Source organism: Neolamprologus multifasciatus, chromosome 2 (assembly GCF_963576455.1).
Source record: "Neolamprologus multifasciatus chromosome 2, fNeoMul1.2, whole genome shotgun sequence".
NCBI classification, from domain to species: Eukaryota; Metazoa; Chordata; class Actinopteri; order Cichliformes; family Cichlidae; genus Neolamprologus; species Neolamprologus multifasciatus.
The window spans coordinates 33,047,527-33,067,738 of NC_140440.1; the positions used below are offsets into that span (position 1 = coordinate 33,047,527).

The following is a 20,212-nucleotide window of genomic DNA, read 5'->3' on the forward strand; positions in this document are numbered from 1 at the left end:
GTTCTGCTCCATGTGTGGGGAAGTGGGGCTTTTACGCATACACGGTGAAACCGAGAGCAGACGAGATGAAAGAAATGAGTGCAAGCACAAAGGAGACTCTCGTGTTCAAAAATTGACTGCTCGCTATTTAGACGTATATCCTCAATAAAATATTTAAAGGTTTGGTGTTTTGGGGGGGGGGGCGCTTGGCAGTGAGTGAGAAGTGAACTGAATTTAAATGTCCTCAAATTGTGAAACGCGTGCTTGAAAGGCTCTGATAGATCTTAACTTTGTTATTTTCCACAATGTGTGGCAGGAGAATAAGTGGATGAAGCAGTTTCTGGAGGAGGAGCAGAAGTCTCGCAAGGAGCTCGAGAGGCTTGTCCGTAAACTGGCTAAGCAGAAGAACGATTGCGGCTGGGACGACGGCGCCCACTGAGCACAACCATCCAATCATCAGCATTCGTTTGTGGCTGCGCGTGTATGTGTCAACATTTCTGCAACAACGCTTGCGGGGTGGGGTGGGGGGGCAGAAAGTGTCAGACGTGTGCGTGTGTGTATTTGTGTATCTATGTTGTGTTATCACATTTCAATCACACAGAGCAGGCTTGGACTTGCTCTCAGGGGTACTGGAGCTCGATTTCTTTCTTCCCGACCGAGACGAGACTGTACACGCGCTTCTTTCTGAAGCAGCTCAGCTGAACCAAGACGAAACAAGCAATCCCCCCCAAATGGAAGAATTTTGGGACAAAGACAGAGAGTTTGCCGCCATTTCTTTTGCTTCATTTAAATAGAAAAGGAGCATGAAGCCATTAATTTTAATGGGTGTTCTCTTGCATGCACCTCTGTTATCAAGGGGACTGATTTTATTCTTTTCACGTCATGACTTTGTCATTGTTGTATTTTATTTGGCATAAGGGTCCCTATGGGGAAAATAGATTTTTTTGGGGGGGGAAATCTCTCTTTTGTATGTGTGATTTGTTTTTTGTGTGTATTATTCTAGACATTCGCATTACACATTTCCAGGCTGCTTTTTAGGCAAACAATCAGGTCAGCTCATCGTCGCAATCATAGTTTTAAAACAGAGCCCGTCATCGTTTATTTAAAAACTGCATGAATGTACATGTATCAATGTGACTTCTGCATAATCGACAAATTCAGATATATAGTCCAAAGCTATCAGGGATGCAGCTGCATATTAAAATAGGAAAGATCTTACTATGTATCTTTTATTATACAAGAGTACACAAATAATAACAAAGACGTTACCCTTACTCTTCGTACTGAAATATATCCAAGAATCCTTTTAACATATAAATTGCATAGCTATTTATTGTTCACCCAAGCATGGGTGTGTGTTGGCTTTTTAGATATTGTTCTGCTGCCTTTATGTCCGTCTTTGAATAAACTACACTGATATGTACAGGCAGGAAAAAGAAAAATCCCCCGGCTTTAAGCCAAGGGAAAATATTTTTTTTTGTATCACATAGGAGGAAAGATTACTTTCGTAAAAGAGCACGCCTTGAGAATTTCGATGTTTTTGTTTTGCAGCTTCTATGGTATCCTTGTGGGTTCCTGTTGAGCTGATGGAGAGAGGAAATTGTCGGTGTAGAGTAAAGCTCAGCTATTTGTTTTTATGTTTTTTTTAAGTGCCTCCTGAAGGGGTGAATAAACTAAATAGTGCATATTGAAATATCATGGGTGGTGTGCTGTAATAAATGGCTCGAGCTTTTAGTGTGTCTATAAAAGAAAACGGGGCTTAACAGCCTCTCGAGGACTCTCAACGGTACATTTCCTTATGTGGTTTTAGCGTGTGCACCGTCAACACTGTTTCCTTATCTTACTGCACTGCAGAGAGGCAGTAGATGCTTCTGAAATGCAATAAGTGACTGCTTTACTAACTGACCCTCTGGGTTGGTCCCAGCATGGTGGGCCCAAGTTGGAGAAAACACAATAAATTAAAAAAATACAATTTATTGACCAAAAAAAGTTCGAGTTAAGTATTCATTATATTTCATTTGCCTTTATTTAATTAAGTCTCTTGATGGTGATCAAATTTATTATTATTAAAAATGACTCAAAATGTATCCTATTGATTTACTGTATGTGAAGTGCTGTTGGCATAGATGTCGAGCGCCTCTTTACAGAGACTCTGAAGCACTGTGTATGATACAGGGCAGCACTGGTACATCAGTAACAGGGTCACTGTCTAGCTTGAGCATGGCTGCTCAGGTGCTGAAGCTGACCTGCATTATTTGAATTGGGACACTGATAGCATCTAGATTTTATCCGGCATTACTGCTGCTTCCTGTACAGAGGTGCGAGTCCGTCTCGTCACGTTCGCTGCTGAGAGTAACGTTACCGCTCTTTCTGTAAAAACTGCTCTCATAAGCGCCGCATACTGTCGTTTCAAATTCCCAATAGTCTCAGTGAGCACTTACTGGTGGAAACGGAGTTGAAATCCAACTTTTAACCCGTTTATCTGAAATCTTTTCTCCAGACCACTGTGTGTTTTTGTTTTTGAAAGACTGTTCTATGCAATTATTGTTGTTGCAAGTATTGTAATGCTTTTTGTTTTTCTAGATACCCTGTACTTTATGTTTGGTATGATCATTCTTTTATTAAAACTTTAATATAATACGCGGAGCTCGGCATTTGGTATTGATTTATCCAAGCGAGTAACGGAAAACTCCTTAAGATTTCTACTAACGGCACGAACGGCGTTCCTTCATTCACACTGGAAATCCACAGAGAGAGGCTTTTCCATGCTGTGTTCATCGTGTGTGTGTGGTTCAGGAGTTTGCATGTTGCTCAGATGCGGTACTGAGAAACAGGATGGAAGGAGTGACTAGAATAGATGACATTCTCTAAGAATCTACCTCCTCTGCAACTTTGTACACCTCCATAGAGATTCACACTTTCCATGCTCTTGTACTCCACTGTCACAGTGACCGTGTGGTAGGTTTTGTTATGTCGAAGGTGTTGAGGGTGTTTGGTAGAATTTTATATTACTCATCATTTACAGTATTAAAAAGAACTTAAACTAGACAGATTACAGCTGAAACAAACAAACAAACAAAAACGTAGTCACCAGACAGGTTAGAGTAAAATCACTCAGAACTGGAGAGCAATAGTCTTCAGGTTTGAACTCTAAAATCTAAATGGTCTGAACTGTATTTGATATTTAATGGTTTTCATTAAGAATTCCTGTATTTCAAACTGAAGTGGGGAACTTTGGATTTTTAAATTATACACCGCATGTTTTGAGAGTCTGATTGAAGGTTCATGCCCCATTTATCAAAATAACTACCGGCTGCATTATTTAAATGATAAATATGCAGCAGACTGGAAGTTCTGCTTAAACCACTGGTCCTTTGCTTCCTCTCTTACCACTGAAATTGGTGGGTAGCCTGTACCTTAAGTGGTCCCATTTGGCGATGTGAGAAACTGCAGCTTCTCTGTGGTTTGTTTGTGTCCTAGAAATTGAAAACCATAGTGGTGCACGCTAACCTAGAACACGATAAGCATCAGGGGTTTTACTGGTGATGAATCTTGGTGTTTTTACACCTGTTAAAGTAACCATCACTTATTCCCGAAGGTGTTTCCTTATGACCGCTTAAAATATTTTGAAAATATACCTCATGGTGGGATAATGTAGCTCATACACGTATAACCTCGGCACCTTCATCCTTAAACCGCTAAGCCTGTGGTTCATTCGTTTGGATGTTTCGGTGTAACGTGTGCGTGTCCTTTAAATGTGACTCGTTCCTGATGTGAGGTTGATGCAAGAAAAACTGAGAAGAGTATAAATGTTTCAGATTAAATATCAGTTTCATTTCACAATCTATTTACATCAATAAATACAACATTTTACTAATCGATACAAAAAGAAAAATAACTAAAAAAAAAATATCTGGTGTAATAAATTATGTCTCTCAAATCCAAACTAATCCACGAAGACGTTTGAGCCAGCTAATTCAAAAGTGTTTTTGTAGATAAATCCACGAGATCCCATTCTTCAGCTTTTTTCTACGCATGTGTCCATGTATGAGTCTTATAGTTTGTATATCCCAAAGCTTGTTGCGCCTTCTTCGTAGTCCACCAGTGAGAGGTCTTGTACCCAGAGACTCAGTTGGTTTCCTTTCTCCAGTAGGATCAGATCTCCCTGAGCGGCTGTGCACATGTGAGGATTCTTTGTGCTCTCCAGGTAGCAGTAGGCCTTCATTGCATCCTCTATACTTTTATCTGCCTCGTTCTTCCTCAGCTTGACCTTGCTGGCTAGTGGGAGCGTAGAATCGCCCTTGGAGAAGGTCACTCTGGAGTAGACGTAGTAAAAACCAGTCTCTGGAATAGTCAGCCAAATCTGTTCATAATAGTTGATGCCTCTAAGAACAGAGTGCATCGTGTCCCACTGAAGACAACCCGCTGGAGAGACAAAGAAGTTTAATTAAACACTCATTAATAGATTTTTGATAACTTGTCACTGCATTTTTTTTATTTAAAAGAAAAAAATGTGTAATATTCTTACGTGTTTTCTTTCCTTCAACTTGCTTAACTGCCATGCGTGCTAAGGCTTTATAGAAGGTGTCCTGTTTGTCCATTTCCTGCTTTTGAGATGAGGGCAATCCATCTTAGAAAAAGAGAGAACAATTTTTTAAAGAAATTAATGCCATTACATCTTTTTATTTTCTATTTAATATATAAAATGTATTGATTGAACTGAATATACCTCTATCTTCTGCTGGGAAATGTTTTTCCTGTAGTGAAGAAAAAAGTAGAACATCAGAAATGGGTAAAAGAAGTTACTGAAGGGAGGTTTTCATAAGCATACCTCGCCAGCATTTCCTATCTTTTAAATGCAAAATTAGCCAGATAAAATTACACACAGCATAAAAAAATGTGTGAAGCAAAAGATCTAACCAATTCTGCATACTTAACTTCCCTGTTTTAAAATAAAGCTGAATTAATTTAATATATAAACTTGTTAAAATGTAATAAGAAGAAAATAGAATTTTGAGTTTAACTGTTAATTTTGGTTTTGTTTAAGCTGTCAGTTTTATCCAATGGGTCCAAAGTGAATGAGGAAAAAAAAGGATTTACCATATGTTCATGGTAGTACAGGTAGAAGAATCCTGCAAGTGAAAGAAATAAATGCAGCACCACTACGCCAACCAAGAACCGGACGAGAACCTTGTTGTGGCCCTGCGATGGAAGCGAAGCTGGGATGAGGACCGGCTGGGACCTGCTGCGCGGAGGCACCGGTGGTGGAGCCAGGCTGGTCTGGTAAGTGTTGATCATGATAGAGCAGAGCGGTGACAGCTGCAGAGGCCTGACGTCCGTGACATCCCATGCGCTTTTGAACTGCTCCTCTCTCAAGCATCTGAGTTTATGTCTGACTACTTCCTGGAAGGTCTCAGTACTTTGACATGCAGATGTCTTTGAAATGCCACTTGGTGAATACATGTGGTGTGCATGTTGGTTTAAAAAAACCCTCACTGCATTTTCCTTTGTGTCAGCTATAGCATGTCTATAATGCTGCACATTGTAGTGTGATTGTTACGTGAACTCGTGCACTTAGCTGATACTACTTTCACTTTTTTGGCCCACAAAACCAAATCCCCATAAACTGTTTCAATTTTGCATATAAGCTGTTATAACATTAAAAGGTATTTTAAAGTACTTGTATATCACATGGCACACACATAGTCACATAGAGACACAAAGATCTATATTAAGAGTTCAGTAGTATTTTCACACCGTTTATTTTCACATCTTTCTCGCAGACTTTATCTGGTCAGCCTAAAGTCAGAAGCAGACAAACGTAACACTATATCTAAGGCATCATATATACTGAGCTATTCCTTCTAAAGACTAGTGCTATTGTTCACTGGAGTAAAGATTAAAGTTAGCCGTGTAACCACAGGATCATCATGGTTAATTTTCAACTTCAACCTAACTTTAATTCATGTTGACGAACTGACCAAACTCAAACTTAGTTGAATCTGTTGAGAGTTTACTGGCTACAGTCCACACCATGGCGTGTCCATTTAGATATACAACACCGTTAACGACCGCAGGATATGTGAAATGTGCTTAGTTGTGGTAGCGGATTTGTCTGGAATGAGACCTACCATTGACTTTTTTTTTTTTAGCCCACACATGTTGGTTAAGCTAAAGTGAAAACTGTTTAATGTGGGGTTGCTTACAGAGTTGTGCGTACAGCACAGTGCAGCGTGTCCCTGTGTAAGTCGCTATTAGACAGTGAATGTTTCATCTCCAAACCAAGTGGCTGAAAATATACAATAAAGAGTTTTTACACCAACTACAATAAGTGATTGGGATTAAAAGCCTAATATGAGTTAAAGTTACCCAGAGACTTTTATCACAGTTTTATACACACTAATTATTTTCCATTTTGGACTCATGTAAATGTGAATAATATCAGGGGGAGGTTAAATTTGCCAACGTACAAGTGTTTCTTGATAAAAGCTGGATCTTTATTTCATAAAAAGACTGCAATTTAAAAAAAACTTTAAATAATAATAATATACAGTAATATATCATCTACAAAATGTTACAATTATTTTTATGCAGCTGTCTAAACAAGAAATGTGTTCAATGTTTTAGAAATCCTTTACAATGGCCCACTGCCTCCTCTAGTGGCTCAAAAAATATTTTTAACTTTAAAATTACGTCAGTACAGAGTTTTCACATGTTTTTTGTGTGTCAAAAACTGAAGAAAATTGGAATCTGATTTTATTTTGTGTAACATTTTAAAGACATTCATTCACTCATGCACTCATATACACTGCTGGGACCAGGTTAGACCTCCTTTTACTATTGAAGTGCTTCAATTATTCGAGGCGCAGCCTGCTCAGCTGGTGGTAAGGGTCCCGAATTATGCCAAGAAAATATCTCCCACATCACTATTTCACCAGCACAGGATTGATCCATGTGTTTGCTGCTTTTGCTAAATTATGACTCCGTCATCTGAATGTCGCAGCAGAAATCGAGACTCATCAGAGCAGATGACAAGATTTTTCCAATCTTCTGTTGTACAGTTCTGTAGCCTTAGTTTCCTCTGTGGCACCTTGTGTGATCTTCTACCGCTGAAGTCAATCTGCTGTAAGGTCCAATGTGCTGTGCATTTACAGATGCTCTACTTTCTTTTGTTGTAATGATGGTTGTTTGAGTTACTGGTACCTTCCTATCACCTTAAAGCAGTCTGACCATTCTCCTCTGACTTCTAATATCAACAAGGTATTTTAATACTCTCAGTCAGTCATTTGAAAACAACTTTTTTACGGAGTGTAGTGAACATAAACTATATGTCGGCTGCAGAGCACAGTGTTTCTGGGGCCGCTGGGGATCTGGACTTGTGGGGAGCTGAGGGAAGCTTTCCTATGGACACGGAAATATTCTGGCAACTGTGTCCTCGGAGTTCGGTGCTCTTCTCCTTGTGCAATCTCAGGTTCTCCTTTGCACTTCATGAAGGCCAAAACACATCTATAAAACTGTGCAAAAGTATAGTGGAGAATGGAATAGAATGGTCAGTCGCAATAAGCAGTGATTTGCAGATCAAAGGACATGTCGAGCGCTCAGTTTAACAGCGGTACATCTCCCTGGAAAGTTCAGTTCATTATATCTAGGATACATTTAACCACGGTTTACATTTAACCCTTGAAAACCCTAAAGTGAAGTATTGTGTAAGTTCGTGCAACATCGTCATATAATCAGTTTGACAAAGGATCGACCTACTTTACAATAAATGACACCCCTGTATTATCTATGTTATCTATTATGGGATAATCAGAATCATGGCATTGAAATAAAAAAGTAGTAACGAAAATGCTGTTTAATTAATGGTTCTGAATTTAGTATCTTAAAAATATTCTGTTCAGGAGTCTCATTAGAAACACTGAAAACATATATCATCTTGGGTGCTGCAGAAACTGAGCTGCAGTTAAAACTATTGTGTTCAACTCTGTCAGTGACACAATGCCACTCCATTTTTATGCACTTGAACAAACTGGTCTAGACAAGATACTTTTAGTATATTGTATGCAGTGATATTTGAAATACAGACATTTATCAGCAGTCCTATCAGTCTGTCAGTTATGTCCTCACTCTCACCTGTTTGTTGAAGAAAACATAGATAACAGGGTTGACAACAGTGCTGAACTTGGCCAGGATGGAAGGAATCACACTAGTGATGGGAGTCACCAGCTCCAACCCACCAAAGGTGGCCATCAGTGCCACGATGCCGTAGGGCATCCAGCACAGCATGTAGCAGGACACCATAGAGAAAACCATCAGCGAAATGTGGTGTTCTCTGCGCTGAGCTGCCAGAAGATTGATCTTTCCCACCTGGAGATGTGAGAGAGAAGGAGATTAAGAGGTATAGATGTAAAGACACCAGAAAATTCATGTGTCTCTAAGAATCTTAGGCTGGTTCCAGGTGCACTAATAGGCTTTTCGTGCCTCTTGCATATGCTCTTTTATTTCAGTCCCAACACATTTTATTTTGTGATTAATCTGCTTACAAAAGCTATTTATTAACTGATTACTAAAATCCACACTTCGCGCTGCAGCACGTAGCATTTTAAAAATCTGTCTTCGGTGCCCTCATGTGGTATTATGAAGAGTTGACAGTACACAGGTGATTTCCTACTCAAGTGAAGAATAAATCTTCACTGAAAGTGTTTTTTTAAATCCAAATATACGGTATAAAATAAACATTAATAACAAGTCAACAAGAACCGAACCCGTTACTTGAACCAGCTCCACTTCTTAGAAGCAGCGAAGTGAAGTTTAAAGCGCACAGCCAGTTAGTGAGCTGTAAGTGAGGGTTGTATTGCTCACAAAAATTAAAATATCAATTTTTTTCCCGAGATATTTTTATTAAATTTTCTGCATCCATTTTTAGAAAAGACAAATTGAACAATATGCAGTTTTCTTTTTGAAGAACATGAAACAATATGAAACATACACACCCACCTCATAATTATAGGAGTACCAGTGGGTGTACAAAAAGAAAAAAATAAAGGGTCCAATCTAATAATACGAATAGTAAACCCTGGAGTACAAGATAACAGTTCCTGAATGTACAAGAGAGATATGGAGAGTTTCAGAGCCCACACCCCCACACAGACACAGAAAAAACAAAACAAACAAACCAAGAAAGAAAAAAAAACAACAACAACAAAAAAAACACAAACATAATGAGTGGTCAGCTTAGTTGTAAAGATAAGTCAAATCTGTAAGAGAAAGGAAATATGTATAAAGTAGGTAAGTAAATGCCATCATAAAGCGCAGGCACAATAGAGTCCATATACTTAAACATAAGATAAAATAAAATAGAATAAAGTCTGAGCTGGCTAATTGGGAGCGTTGCAGGACCGCAAAGTCTGAACATGGTCAAAAAAGGGTTGCCAGATCTTAAAAAATTTGGCCATAGACCCACGCAGGGTGAATTTAATCTTTTCGAGTTTGCTAAAATGCAAAGCATCTCTGATCCAGATTTCCCAGGATGGGGGAGAAGGGGACTTCCAACAAAATATCAATTTTAAAGGATATTTCAGAAAAACAAAAGGAATACACTCAGAAAATAGTATGCATATGAAAAGATATCAAGGATACTTTGTTTCCAGTATATTGGTCAGACGTCAAGAGGATCCCATGATTCCCATAATATTGTAATATAATATAAATTATATATGTTTGATTTGTGCAAAAATAGTATCAATTTAACCCTTAGCTATAGTTGAAGCCCAACAGATAGTTTTGGGAGATATTATAAATATATAAATTTATCATTTCTATGATTTTTAAACTTTTTAATATATTTTTTTATGAGATGCTTTGACCACATTATGCGTGTTAACATTGCATGGTTTGTCCACCTCAGGGCGCTCTGTAACTTCCGTGTTAGCACGTGTGCGTAAAATGCCACAAACACTATAGTGGACGAAGCATAAATGAGTAAATAAATACATACATACAGCAAATGTTAGAGGAACCTGTTTGTGTTGTGTATGTCTGAAAGAGAAAAAAAAGACTGACATTTTGGAATACCAAATTGTTACATGTCCAAATATCAGTATAGGTATTAGTCTTAAAAATCCTAAATCAATCAGATTCTAGGTGTAATGACAACCTGTTATGAATGACTCCTGGATCAGCAGAATATGTCCGATGTGTGATAATCAGAAGGGGTTAAAAACAGATGCCATGTTTCTGATCTTGGTCAGAAGCAGTATGACCACATTACATGCCCAGATGCGTTTCATCACATTTGTTTTTGTTGTTTTTCCTAATGTGCTAGTCGTGTCAAAAATGATCTCAGATAAATCATAAAGCAAGTGGTTACAGCAGCATCTCACCGGTTAGTATTGATTTCATTTACCTGTGCCCACCTCCGTATGTAATTACCACTGTGATGCTTGTCATGGCGATTTATGAATAAATGAGCATGTCTGGCTTGTGAAAGACGCCTCGCAGAGAAGAAAATCTACCCCATCTGTCAAATTACTGCTTATCTCTCATACACTCAATTACACCTCTTGCTATATAGGATTAGATCACGGCCCTCACTGCTCTGTCTGAACAAACCTCCCTCGTGTAATAACTGTGGCCACTTCTGCATGACTGACCTTCTATTCTCCGTTCTCTCTCCTAAATCGAGCTACCCGCTGATTATGATGGTGAAATGGTTTTCCCTAATGCCTGCCACAGTTTGATTTGTCTTTGTATTTATATGCGCTTCTCTTTTATCTTCTCCTTTCCTTTACCTCTCATGCAGTGGCAATAGATAATCATCTCACCCTGAGTTCTTCTTTGTCACTTTTGCTTCTCACGCTCAGAAGATTGTTGTTGTTTTTTCCTCTAATGCCGACACTATGACTCTGTTTACCTTGATATATAAGGAAACTATTGTTATGAACTTGGTCTCTGTATATTAAAAAATGAATTGAATTCCATTCCTTTGGGACTGAACTACAACATAAAATATGTTGATGCAACATGACTGCTCGCTCTTTAAATGGGATGCTGTTAGTTAAGAATATAGAAAAGACATAGGTTTGACCCACACTGACAGTGCTGATGCATACGGCGCTTCTCTTTCTGATGTGTTGGTTCAAGTTTTGAGAAGCCAGGAGACGGTTCCTCAGACAGATTGCCAACTCTCTAAAAATAGCTGATGGGTGGGCTCTGAGTTGATGCAGCTGAGCCCCAGTTCGCTGCTACAGTGATCAAGTCTGCAAAGCCGCTTTCTGCTCAGAGTCTTGGGTGCATCAATCTTAAAAAACGGAAGTGCTTATATAATGACAGGTATCCAATAGCAACAAGTTGGTACCATGATCTACAAATACCTTCTAGAGCATTTGGTTATAGAAGCAGTACGAGCAAGGAGTGGGAATTAAAACTCTTAATTACCAGTTATTTATCTATATGCAGTGTTGGGAAGGTTACTTTTAAAATGTATTCCATTACAGAATACAGAATACATGCCCCAAAATGTATTCTGTAACGTATTCCGTTACGTTACTCAATGAGAGTAACGTATTCTGAATACTTTGGATTACTTAATATATTATCATGCTGTTTACAACTACATGAATGTACTATTGCTGTGATTTATTACTGTTACTGAAGGTCCGCGGCTCCGAACCGTAGTAAAGGGACCTCTGGCTAATACGGTGGGTTCTGTGTCGGGCTCGTAGCTGAAAACTAGCTTTACTTTGTTGTCTGGGTCAACTTTGCTAGCAGAGACAGCGAGAGGCGTTGAAAGGCTGCTCCAAAAGAACTTATTGTTTTTGGAGGAAAACACGAACACGGTGTACAGTCGAGTCTTAATAGCTTACTTACAACTGGGCTCGTCAGGCTCTCTTCTTGGCTGCAGTGGTTATTATTATATTTACATGCTTCCAGCTCCCGTTTTTGCTCGATGACAGCTCGTACTTTTCCTTTTTCTCCCTCCCTCGCTCACAGACACATAACGTGTATGGCAGTCCATTCTCCCTGCAGCACGGACTACACTGCCCATGATGCTACATTCTTTAGAGCTATACCTGTAGCATTCTGCCTATTAGCTTAGCACAACAATAACAAAAAGGCCTCTCTCACCCAGGAAACACAGAGAGAGAGAGAGAGCGGCACCCTGTAACCATGGCAACCGTAACGCTGCCACCTGGAACAACAGAACGTAGCTGTCAAACAAAACCCAAACAGTCCTGACCCGCCACAATATGAAACAGGGAAGTACCGCCGTGTAATCCATTTATTTCAACAAAGTAACTGTATTCTAAATACCACCTTTTAAAATGGTACCTGTAACGGAATACAGTTACTCATATTTTGTATTTTAAATACGTAACGGCGGTACATGTATTCCGTTACTCCCCAACACTGTCTATATGTATCCATAACAAAGATGGTGATACGGTGACCTAAAGGCATTGATCACTATAAACTGGGCTTGGTTTTACTGTCCTTAAGACAGTAAAGACAAAGACAGAGATTCAACCCAACACTTGCCCCTTATACATGGTCCCTTCTTCTTTCTCCTCATTGATGAATTGCTAGCTTATCCAACTTGATTTTCCTTGAAATTACCTCGAAAACTCATGATCAAATTTTAATAGAACTCAGCCTCTTCTTAACCTCTAAAATCCGACCTTATGTCACAAGAATTCCAGTATTCAAGTCTTAGTCCTTCAGGGTAGTTACTGTGAAAAAAAATAGACTAAATGTGGTAGACGTAAGCAAAAGCAGATTTCACACTCATGTAAATTTAGATGAATGTAATTTGAACTCTGTTCTGCCGTCTGCTTTCAGATTCTTACTATTATAAATCATAAAATTCTGATGAATATACAGATGACTTATGATTTACTTACACATAAATAAACAACTAAAAATGACATGGTAGCACTGTACGTGGTTGCATGGTTTTCTCTTTGTCTTGTGTGATCGTCCCAAAAGATGTGGTGAAACTCTTCATGTATCTCTGAACTCACCCTCCTAATGGCCATCAGGATTCTTGCATAAGAATATAGCATGAGCAGAAGGGGCAGCAGCAGACAGAAGATGAAGAGACACAACACATACGAGATGCTGGAGGGTGAGCGGAGGTGCCACTGGACGGAGCAAGTGGTACCAGGACCCTCTGGTCCATAGCTGCTCCAACCGAGGAGGGGAGGCAATGTCCAAAAGAGAGAGTAGAACCAAGAGCCTCCAACAAACAGCCAGGCCTTTCTGAAGTCTGAGACATCAACCTGAGAGGAATGGAGAACGGTGGTGTAGCGCTCATACGATAGAAGAGACAAGGACACAAGGGACACAATCCCTGTTGAAGCAGGAGTGGAGAAATGAAAAGAGTACTTTAGATTTAATCATCAGAGGCCCTTGCAGCACCTCAGGTTGGTTAAAGCTTTTACATCCCTTCATAAAGCCACATTTTGCATGTTGTAGAGTCTATAATGATGGTACTGTCCATAATTGTGGAGAAAAGTAGGTTATTGGCTTTATGTAAAGCAGCTGTATAAAAGATTATATATTTTATATTATACTTAAAAAGGAGAAAGTAAATGCAACCCCAGCAGGAAAGGGGGAAAAAGTATTTCTTAAGATACAGGTTCCTGTATTTTCCTATAGAGTTCTTTAACTTAATTAAAGTCAAGCTAATTAACAAAGATCTGTTTCCCCCTGTAATTATTAATTTAGTTTGAAAGCCTTAAAACTCAGAGGTTTGAAGTGCTTCTAATTCAACTTTATTACATTTTTATGTTTCTAGAATAAATGACATCATTTACTCTTCTCTTCCACTACTTCTGAAAAGAGACACCGCGGTCATAATGATTTGAGTTTACAAGGGTAAACAGGGAAAAATAGTACTCCTCATGCGGTTACTCACCAAAGAGGGAATTGGCAAATCCATACCACTTACAGCCGTACTCTCCAATTAGCCACCTCCCGTGCAGGCTGGCAGCAAAACTGAACGGTGTCCCGAAAACGCACACGAGAACGTCACTTAGGCTGATGTTCAACAGGATGAGATTGATGGGCGTCCAGAGGGACCGAAACTTTGCGAAAATGAGCAGAGTGAGAAAGTTGCTGAGGATTCCTGCCACTAAAATAAAGCCGAGGCATACTGCCACCACCGTATGGCCGGTCCGGCTCAGCCCACCTGGGCTGTGGGGCACCGTGGAGCCCCAAAGCGCTTTGTCTGTATTGATGCTGGAGCTGGAGAGGGAGCTGTCGGTGGTACTGAAATTCCAGCCGTGTACGTACACGACCATGGCAGTGACCGGAGATAAAGGCTGAAGAACAGCTGGACACACACAAGATAACAAAGTCCCGGTGGACCGCAGCTTTACGCGCAGTGGGAGCTGGTGTAACACAAGTATGAGAGTGTGCAGACACCTATAAGACGTGCAATTCTTGCACTCCAATATATGGAACGACCCCCATTCTCTCCCTCTGCCACACAGACTGTTTGTTGTTGTTGTTTTCTTTCTTTCTAAGAGTCTCCCTAGTTTAATATAATCAGCCCTTTTGGTTAACATTGCGTGTTTAAATGGAATAAATCACCCTCCAGTCAAAATGCCTTTTAGGACGCTGTGCTGAGCTTGTGACTCGCGTAATTACCCGTATTTCCATTGGGTTTGATCATTTTTCATGGCGGATATACATGATTGTCCAAAATAACTTTCTAATTTTACGGACAGCTTGGAATAAATTGCTATGGCGTTCCGCTCCAGGAAACCAGACTTTGTTGCACGATTTTGCTAAGCTGTGCGTTTCGTATTCATTGTTGCTTCCTGTGCCAGACTTCTGCAAACTGTAGGGCACACAGAAAGTCGCCACAAAGAAAGTTTCACACTTGTTCAGCATTTTCTTTTTGCACCTTCCTTTACCAATTCAATAATACCTTCTGACCACCCTAGCGCACCCCATTCAAATTCCATTAATCAACGTCAAATGCTCTCACCGACTCTGTAATCCCGTGCCTCACAGTATCCTTTGAATTTACTATAGACCTGAAACTATATAATTTTTATTTTAAAAGTGTGCTTTTAAAGGTCTTTTGTTGCAATCCCTACATATATTTCTGTAAAGTGTAGAAATAAATTCATATTTCAATTGATAAACAAATGTGTTAATGATGTTTACAAAGCAAATTATATTTACATTTCATTCATATTTAATGTTTACTTATTTAATGTTTGTACTTTTACTTGTGCACTTTCAAAGCACTAATAATTGTGTATTGAATCTACTAAGTTGATTTTCCCTCATTTCCCTCAGGCTAGGATTTCCTAGCTTTTGATTGGTTAGGGAAGTCACATGGGGTCCGAATAAGGAACTTGTGTTCCGTTAAAGTGTGCCAAGAGTAAGTAAGAGATCTGAGAGTTATCTGTCGCCATCTTGCTGTTTATAATAGTTCAGAGGGATTCAGAAGCACATAACGAACCTTCGTGTATAATTTCCATAGAGGAAATAACTAGTACAGAAATAAACTTAAAACAATACAAAACATCTGGTATGTCATTCTATCTATATATGTTCTAGGGTCTGAAATGTGCAAAAAACATATATGGTTTTTAAAGAAAACCTCCTGTGCTTCTTTCTATCTACACATATTATTAGGTTACACGAAACAAGCTCTGCTGGATTCACAGTTCAAAATCATCCTTATTTATGCTATACTTGGCCTTTGTGCAGGTCCGTTTCTCCGGTCCCTCTTTCTTATGAGTCGTTTGTTCCTTGTAAGGTTATTTTAATTATAGCCTGTATAAATTTAAACAACAGAAATGATCCAAACTCCTGTAGAGACAGCCACGTTTCCATTCAAGGTCTCGAAAAATCCCAGTTTCAAAATGCATGAAAAGGGTTGTTTTGTTGTGTTAACAGTGATTTAGTCATTAAACTCTGTTAAGAATTTGAAAATTGATGATTAATCTCGGAAGTCATGAGTCACTCTCCCCTACATAAGTTGCCTTTATAAGATAAAAGTATCGGTATTATTATTAGTATCGACAATACTGGCGATGTTTTTACCCGGTACTGGATTGATACCAAAATGTGCAATAATGCACTGAACTAGTTTGAACATTGGGTTTACGGTAGAAGTGTATATTCTCTGATCATCCTGAATATAAACATGCATTTTAAAATCCCTCTGTGTTTTTTAATAAACAGTCAAAATAGACCCACATTAAAATAATGCGTTAAATACAATGATTAACATTTTTATCTGATGCTGGCTGCTGTGTGTGTGACAGTGTGCATGTTTACATGCTGAGAAGAGAGCTGCAAGTGTTTAAAAAAAAAAAAACCCAGCACACCTAAGTGAAATCACAACTGATATCTGACTGATACATATCATTCAGCCGCCATCACGCAGGGTAAATCTCAAATGCTGCAGGTCACCGGTTCCATTAGCTCACATGCAGCAACCGTAAACTCCTTATGCCCCTCTTCTCTGCAACTCTGCAATCAGCATCACGGGCTTGTCGAAAGCTCAGTGGGCAGTAATCACTTCAGAGCCAATTGCCTTACCAACACCGGCCCCCAAACATAGGCCTTAGATTGGCCTGATTATGCTCGACACAAGAGAAAAAGGAGGATTACGGTTTCAAGCCTGCATGGTTTCTGAATCCACGCCGACCTCCTGGTGAGGCACAAATTGTCTGCTCTTCCCCCTTCACACCTGCTGCCAATCTTCTTTCTGCAGTGTTTTCAAAGATACCAGAAAGATCCTTAAATTGTTAACAAGAAGCCCTTCCAATCTGAACCTCTGTAGTTCTTTTCACACCTGCTTCTTGTTTTTAAGAGACTGTCAGTTTTAAAAGGAAGTGAGTATTTAAGAATTCTCTTTGCACACTTCACTGAAATTGACTTGAAACACTGCAGAATTTTGTCAGTGTTGGAGACCAATATTTTTAATTTTCACATGAACTATATGTTCTTTAAATACCCCATACTGCAATGAGAGCAAAGAAGAAGTATTTGACATCTTTACAGTAGAACATTTTTCCCTTCTGTTTTATATTGCAAAACAAATATAAATCTTATATAAATCTAAAGCTTATAAAACCTTAACACTATATAGTTCTTTATAACTGTCAGTAATCTAACCTGCTTTCTTAAATGTTACATATTACCATTTTATTATTTTTTACCATATTATTATATTTAAGGTAACTCCATATGGATATATCACATCTCAAATATGTGTTGTATCTCTCAATGCGGGGCGACCATCGCTCAGGGGGTTGGGAAGCGTATCTGTAACCGGAAGGTCGCCAGTTCGATCCCCGGGCTCTCTGTCCTGGTCGTTGTGTCCTTGGGCAAGACACTTTACCCTACCCGCCTACTGGTGTTGGCCAGAGGGGCCGATGGCGCGATATGGCAGCCTCGCCTCTGTCAGTCTGCCCCAGGGCAGCTGTGGCTACAACTGTAGCTGCCTCCACCAGTGTGTGAATGCAAGAGTGAATGAATAGTGGCATTGTAAAGCGCTTTGGGTGCCTTGAAAAGCGCTATATAAATCCAATCCATTATTATTATTATTATAATTATAATAATATATAATTATATTATTATTATAATGCACAGCCAATTAACAGGTCTGGAAGCTGTTTTATAGAGAGACAAGTACATTTAGAGTTAACTCTAAATGTAAGTTAAGGTGCGGTTGCAATACTTTATACTTACTATGTGGTTAACAAACTTTGCCTGGAGCTGAAAGTAGTATGCGTGGAAGTTGTGATACCGGCTGGTTCTGCTCACACAGTATTCTTTGCTCAGTTTCCATAAGCAGGCAGGTTTGCTCGCCTACAGATCCCCATAAGACTGTTTTTACAGCTCAACCGCCGTAAACAAGTATATTATGTGCTTATTCTCTAGTGATAGCTGCAACATGTTCCTGCTCTATGAATGTTAAATGTCACATAAAGGTGTTGGCCAGTAGCTTTAATTATAAGATGTTAGACCTCTGAGTACAGACACCTGAAAGTTACCTCATCCTCCAACAGTGTTGGGAAGGTTACTTTTAAAATGTATTCCATTACAGATTACAGAATACATGCCCCAAAATGTATTCTGTAACGTATTCCGTTACGTTACTCGATGAGAGTAACGTATTCTGAATACTTTGGTTTACTTAATATATTATCATGCTGTTTACAACTACATGAATGTACTATTGCTGTGATTTATTACTGTTACTGAAGGTCCGCGGCTCCGAACCGTAGTAAAGGGACCTCTGGCTAATACGGTGGGTTCTGTGTCGGCTCGTAGCTGAAAACTAGCTTTACTTTGTTGTCTGGGTCAACTTTGCTAGCTAGAGACAGAGAGAGGCGTTGAAAGGCTGCTCCAACGGAACTTATTGTTTTTGGAGGAAAACACGAACACGGTGTACAGTCGAGTCTTAATAGCTCACTTACAACTGGGCTCGTCAGGCTCTCTTCTTGGCTGCAGTGGTTATTATTATATTTACATGCTTCCAGCTCCCGTTTTTGCTCGATGACAGCTCGTACTTTTCCTTTTTCTCCCTCCCTCGCTCACAGACACATAACGTGTATGGCAGTCCATTCTCCCTGCAGCACGGACTACACTGCCCATGATGCTACATTCTTTAGAGCTATACCGGTAGCATTCTGCCTGTTAGCTTAGCACAACAACACCCTGTAACCATGGCAACCGTAACGCTGCCGCCTGGAACAACAGAACGTAGCTGTCAAACAAAACCCGAACAGTCCTGACCCGCCACAATATGAAACAGGGAAGTACCGCCGTGTAATCCATTTATTTCAACAAAGTAACTGTATTCTAAATACCACCTTTTTAAACGGTAACTGTAACGGAATACGGTTACTCATATTTTGTATTTTAAATACGTAACGGCGGTACATGTATTCCGTTACTCCCTAACACTGTCCTCCAATACCTGCACCTGGTAGTGCCTGTTGGAACAGCGCCCAGAAGGCCCATTTGGTAACCCATTCATGCTGTATCGAAGTAGCAGATGGAAAGAAACTAATAATAACTCAGCATCATCATTAGACCAGCCTCACAATGTGGAGACAGCTCGTCCTCCATCTGTGACCGTGAAAAATGTCAACAGTTAAATATACTGTCATCTCTATTAGAAAAACCAGTTGGTGAGCTGACACTAAACATATTCCACTCACAGAGTTATCATGTGCTGCATATAAATAACTGTTTTCAAAGAAACATAGTTAGTCTATATAGAAACGGATGTAAAACGACAGCAGTGATGCTGAACTTATCGCTGAAAATGGTCAAAACTAAAAATTAAAGCTCTCGGAAAATGACACACGACGCATATAATTTCTTTTTTTAAAGTCAAAATTCGCACAATAGGATGACAAAATGAGTAAGAAACTAAAACATCCTCATCCATCCTACTCCAGTGCACCGTGACAAAAAGATGTCATTATTATAAATGTGATGATTCCTGCCATACTACCCTGCTGTGAAGATTAATGTGAAACTCATCTCTTTTTGACACTTTCTGCTGATACATGATTTCGAGAACACAGCGAATCGTGAAAGGCAGTCTGATTTAGCTCTAATTCGACGCTTATTCTGCAGACTTCACACAGAAGTGGATTTCTCTTCAGTAATAAAATAGCAGCAGATTTACGTATTGAATGTGGGTTTAACTTTGAATGACAATTATTCATGTCATTGTTATTAATAATGAAATCTCTGTGGTATCCACAATGACTTTTCACTGTATGTAAGGCAGGATGAAATGTACCTTTGTTGTCTCACTTATTTATTTATTAAGAAGCACAATGACTGTAAATGGTTTCTGACCTTCTTTCATTCCTTCTGGGTTTTTCAGACCATGCCACTCCGACCTGCAGGCCTTTTCTGTTCAAATAAGTTTCCCTGCTCTCCACTCACTGTTTAGTTATTTTTTCATGCCTGAGTTGTTTTTGTACTAAACCGATAAATAAAAGGAATTTATGTAAAAATGTATAATTTCTAAAACATTAAAGAAAAATCTAAGAAAATCTAAGCTTTTGGCCTGCATACCTGGAACTATATATAGATATGTATACTATACTTTGAATTTTAGGCAGACAGGCTACTGGGGACCCTGAAGAAACATGCACCTTCCTCGAGGAACATACACAGAGCACCCCACTGGTGATATATTTTTGCCTTTGGCCTCATTTTACATTTCCATCCATCTGTA

General features: G+C 39.3%; 3 protein-coding genes across 4 annotated transcripts in view; 1 reads left to right on the plus strand and 2 right to left on the minus strand.

The window, feature by feature from the left end:
• arhgef6 (Rac/Cdc42 guanine nucleotide exchange factor (GEF) 6) overlaps positions 1 to 1,937 on the plus strand; it is a 30,530-nt gene extending 28,593 nt beyond the window's left edge. For both annotated transcript variants that reach the window (XM_085179097.1, XM_085179106.1), the window contains one exon: positions 296 to 1,937. In XM_085179097.1, the coding sequence (XP_085035223.1) occupies positions 296 to 418 (123 nt within the window). In that variant the 3' untranslated portion in view covers positions 419 to 1,937. The remainder of the gene's footprint in view (positions 1 to 295) is intronic.
• On the minus strand, positions 1,607 to 5,554 carry cd40lg (CD40 ligand). Its single transcript, XM_085179150.1, has 4 exons — positions 5,080 to 5,554; positions 4,709 to 4,736; positions 4,508 to 4,609; positions 1,607 to 4,404 (listed from the first exon to the last, which is right to left on the minus strand). The coding sequence occupies exons 1-4, from the start codon at positions 5,440 to 5,442 to the stop codon at positions 4,034 to 4,036; spliced, it is 864 nt and encodes a 287-aa protein (XP_085035276.1). The 5' UTR covers positions 5,443 to 5,554; the 3' UTR covers positions 1,607 to 4,033.
• A 1,719-nt stretch (positions 5,555 to 7,273) lies between these two features.
• Positions 7,274 to 15,126, minus strand: tmtops3a (teleost multiple tissue opsin 3a). The gene is made up of 4 exons (XM_085179163.1): positions 13,895 to 15,126; positions 12,999 to 13,327; positions 8,113 to 8,346; positions 7,274 to 7,493 (listed from the first exon to the last, which is right to left on the minus strand). Exons 1-4 carry the CDS (start codon positions 14,544 to 14,546, stop codon positions 7,281 to 7,283), a joined length of 1,428 nt encoding a protein of 475 aa, XP_085035289.1. The 5' UTR covers positions 14,547 to 15,126; the 3' UTR covers positions 7,274 to 7,280.
• Positions 15,127 to 20,212: the final 5,086 nt, after the last annotated feature.

What these genes read in the sequence shown, in the direction of transcription:
- cd40lg (XM_085179150.1), bottom strand. Translation starts at nt 5,442, where the DNA reads ATGTATTCACCAAGTGGCATTTCAAAGACATCTGCATGTCAAAGTACT. An exon ending in TTTCCCAGCAGAAGATAGAG is followed by an intron (nt 4,610 to 4,708) that starts GTATATTCAGTT and finishes TCTTTTTCTAAG; the next exon opens with ATGGATTGCCCTCATCTCAA. An exon ending in AGTTGAAGGAAAGAAAACAC is followed by an intron (nt 4,405 to 4,507) that starts GTAAGAATATTA and finishes TTGTCTCTCCAG; the next exon opens with CGGGTTGTCTTCAGTGGGAC.
- tmtops3a (XM_085179163.1), bottom strand. Translation starts at nt 14,546, where the DNA reads ATGTTAACCAAAAGGGCTGATTATATTAAACTAGGGAGACTCTTAGAA. An exon ending in ATTTGCCAATTCCCTCTTTG is followed by an intron (nt 13,328 to 13,894) that starts GTGAGTAACCGC and finishes CTGCTTCAACAG; the next exon opens with GGATTGTGTCCCTTGTGTCC. An exon ending in ATGTTTTCTTCAACAAACAG is followed by an intron (nt 7,494 to 8,112) that starts GTGAGAGTGAGG and finishes ACTTTTGCACAG; the next exon opens with TTTTATAGATGTGTTTTGGC.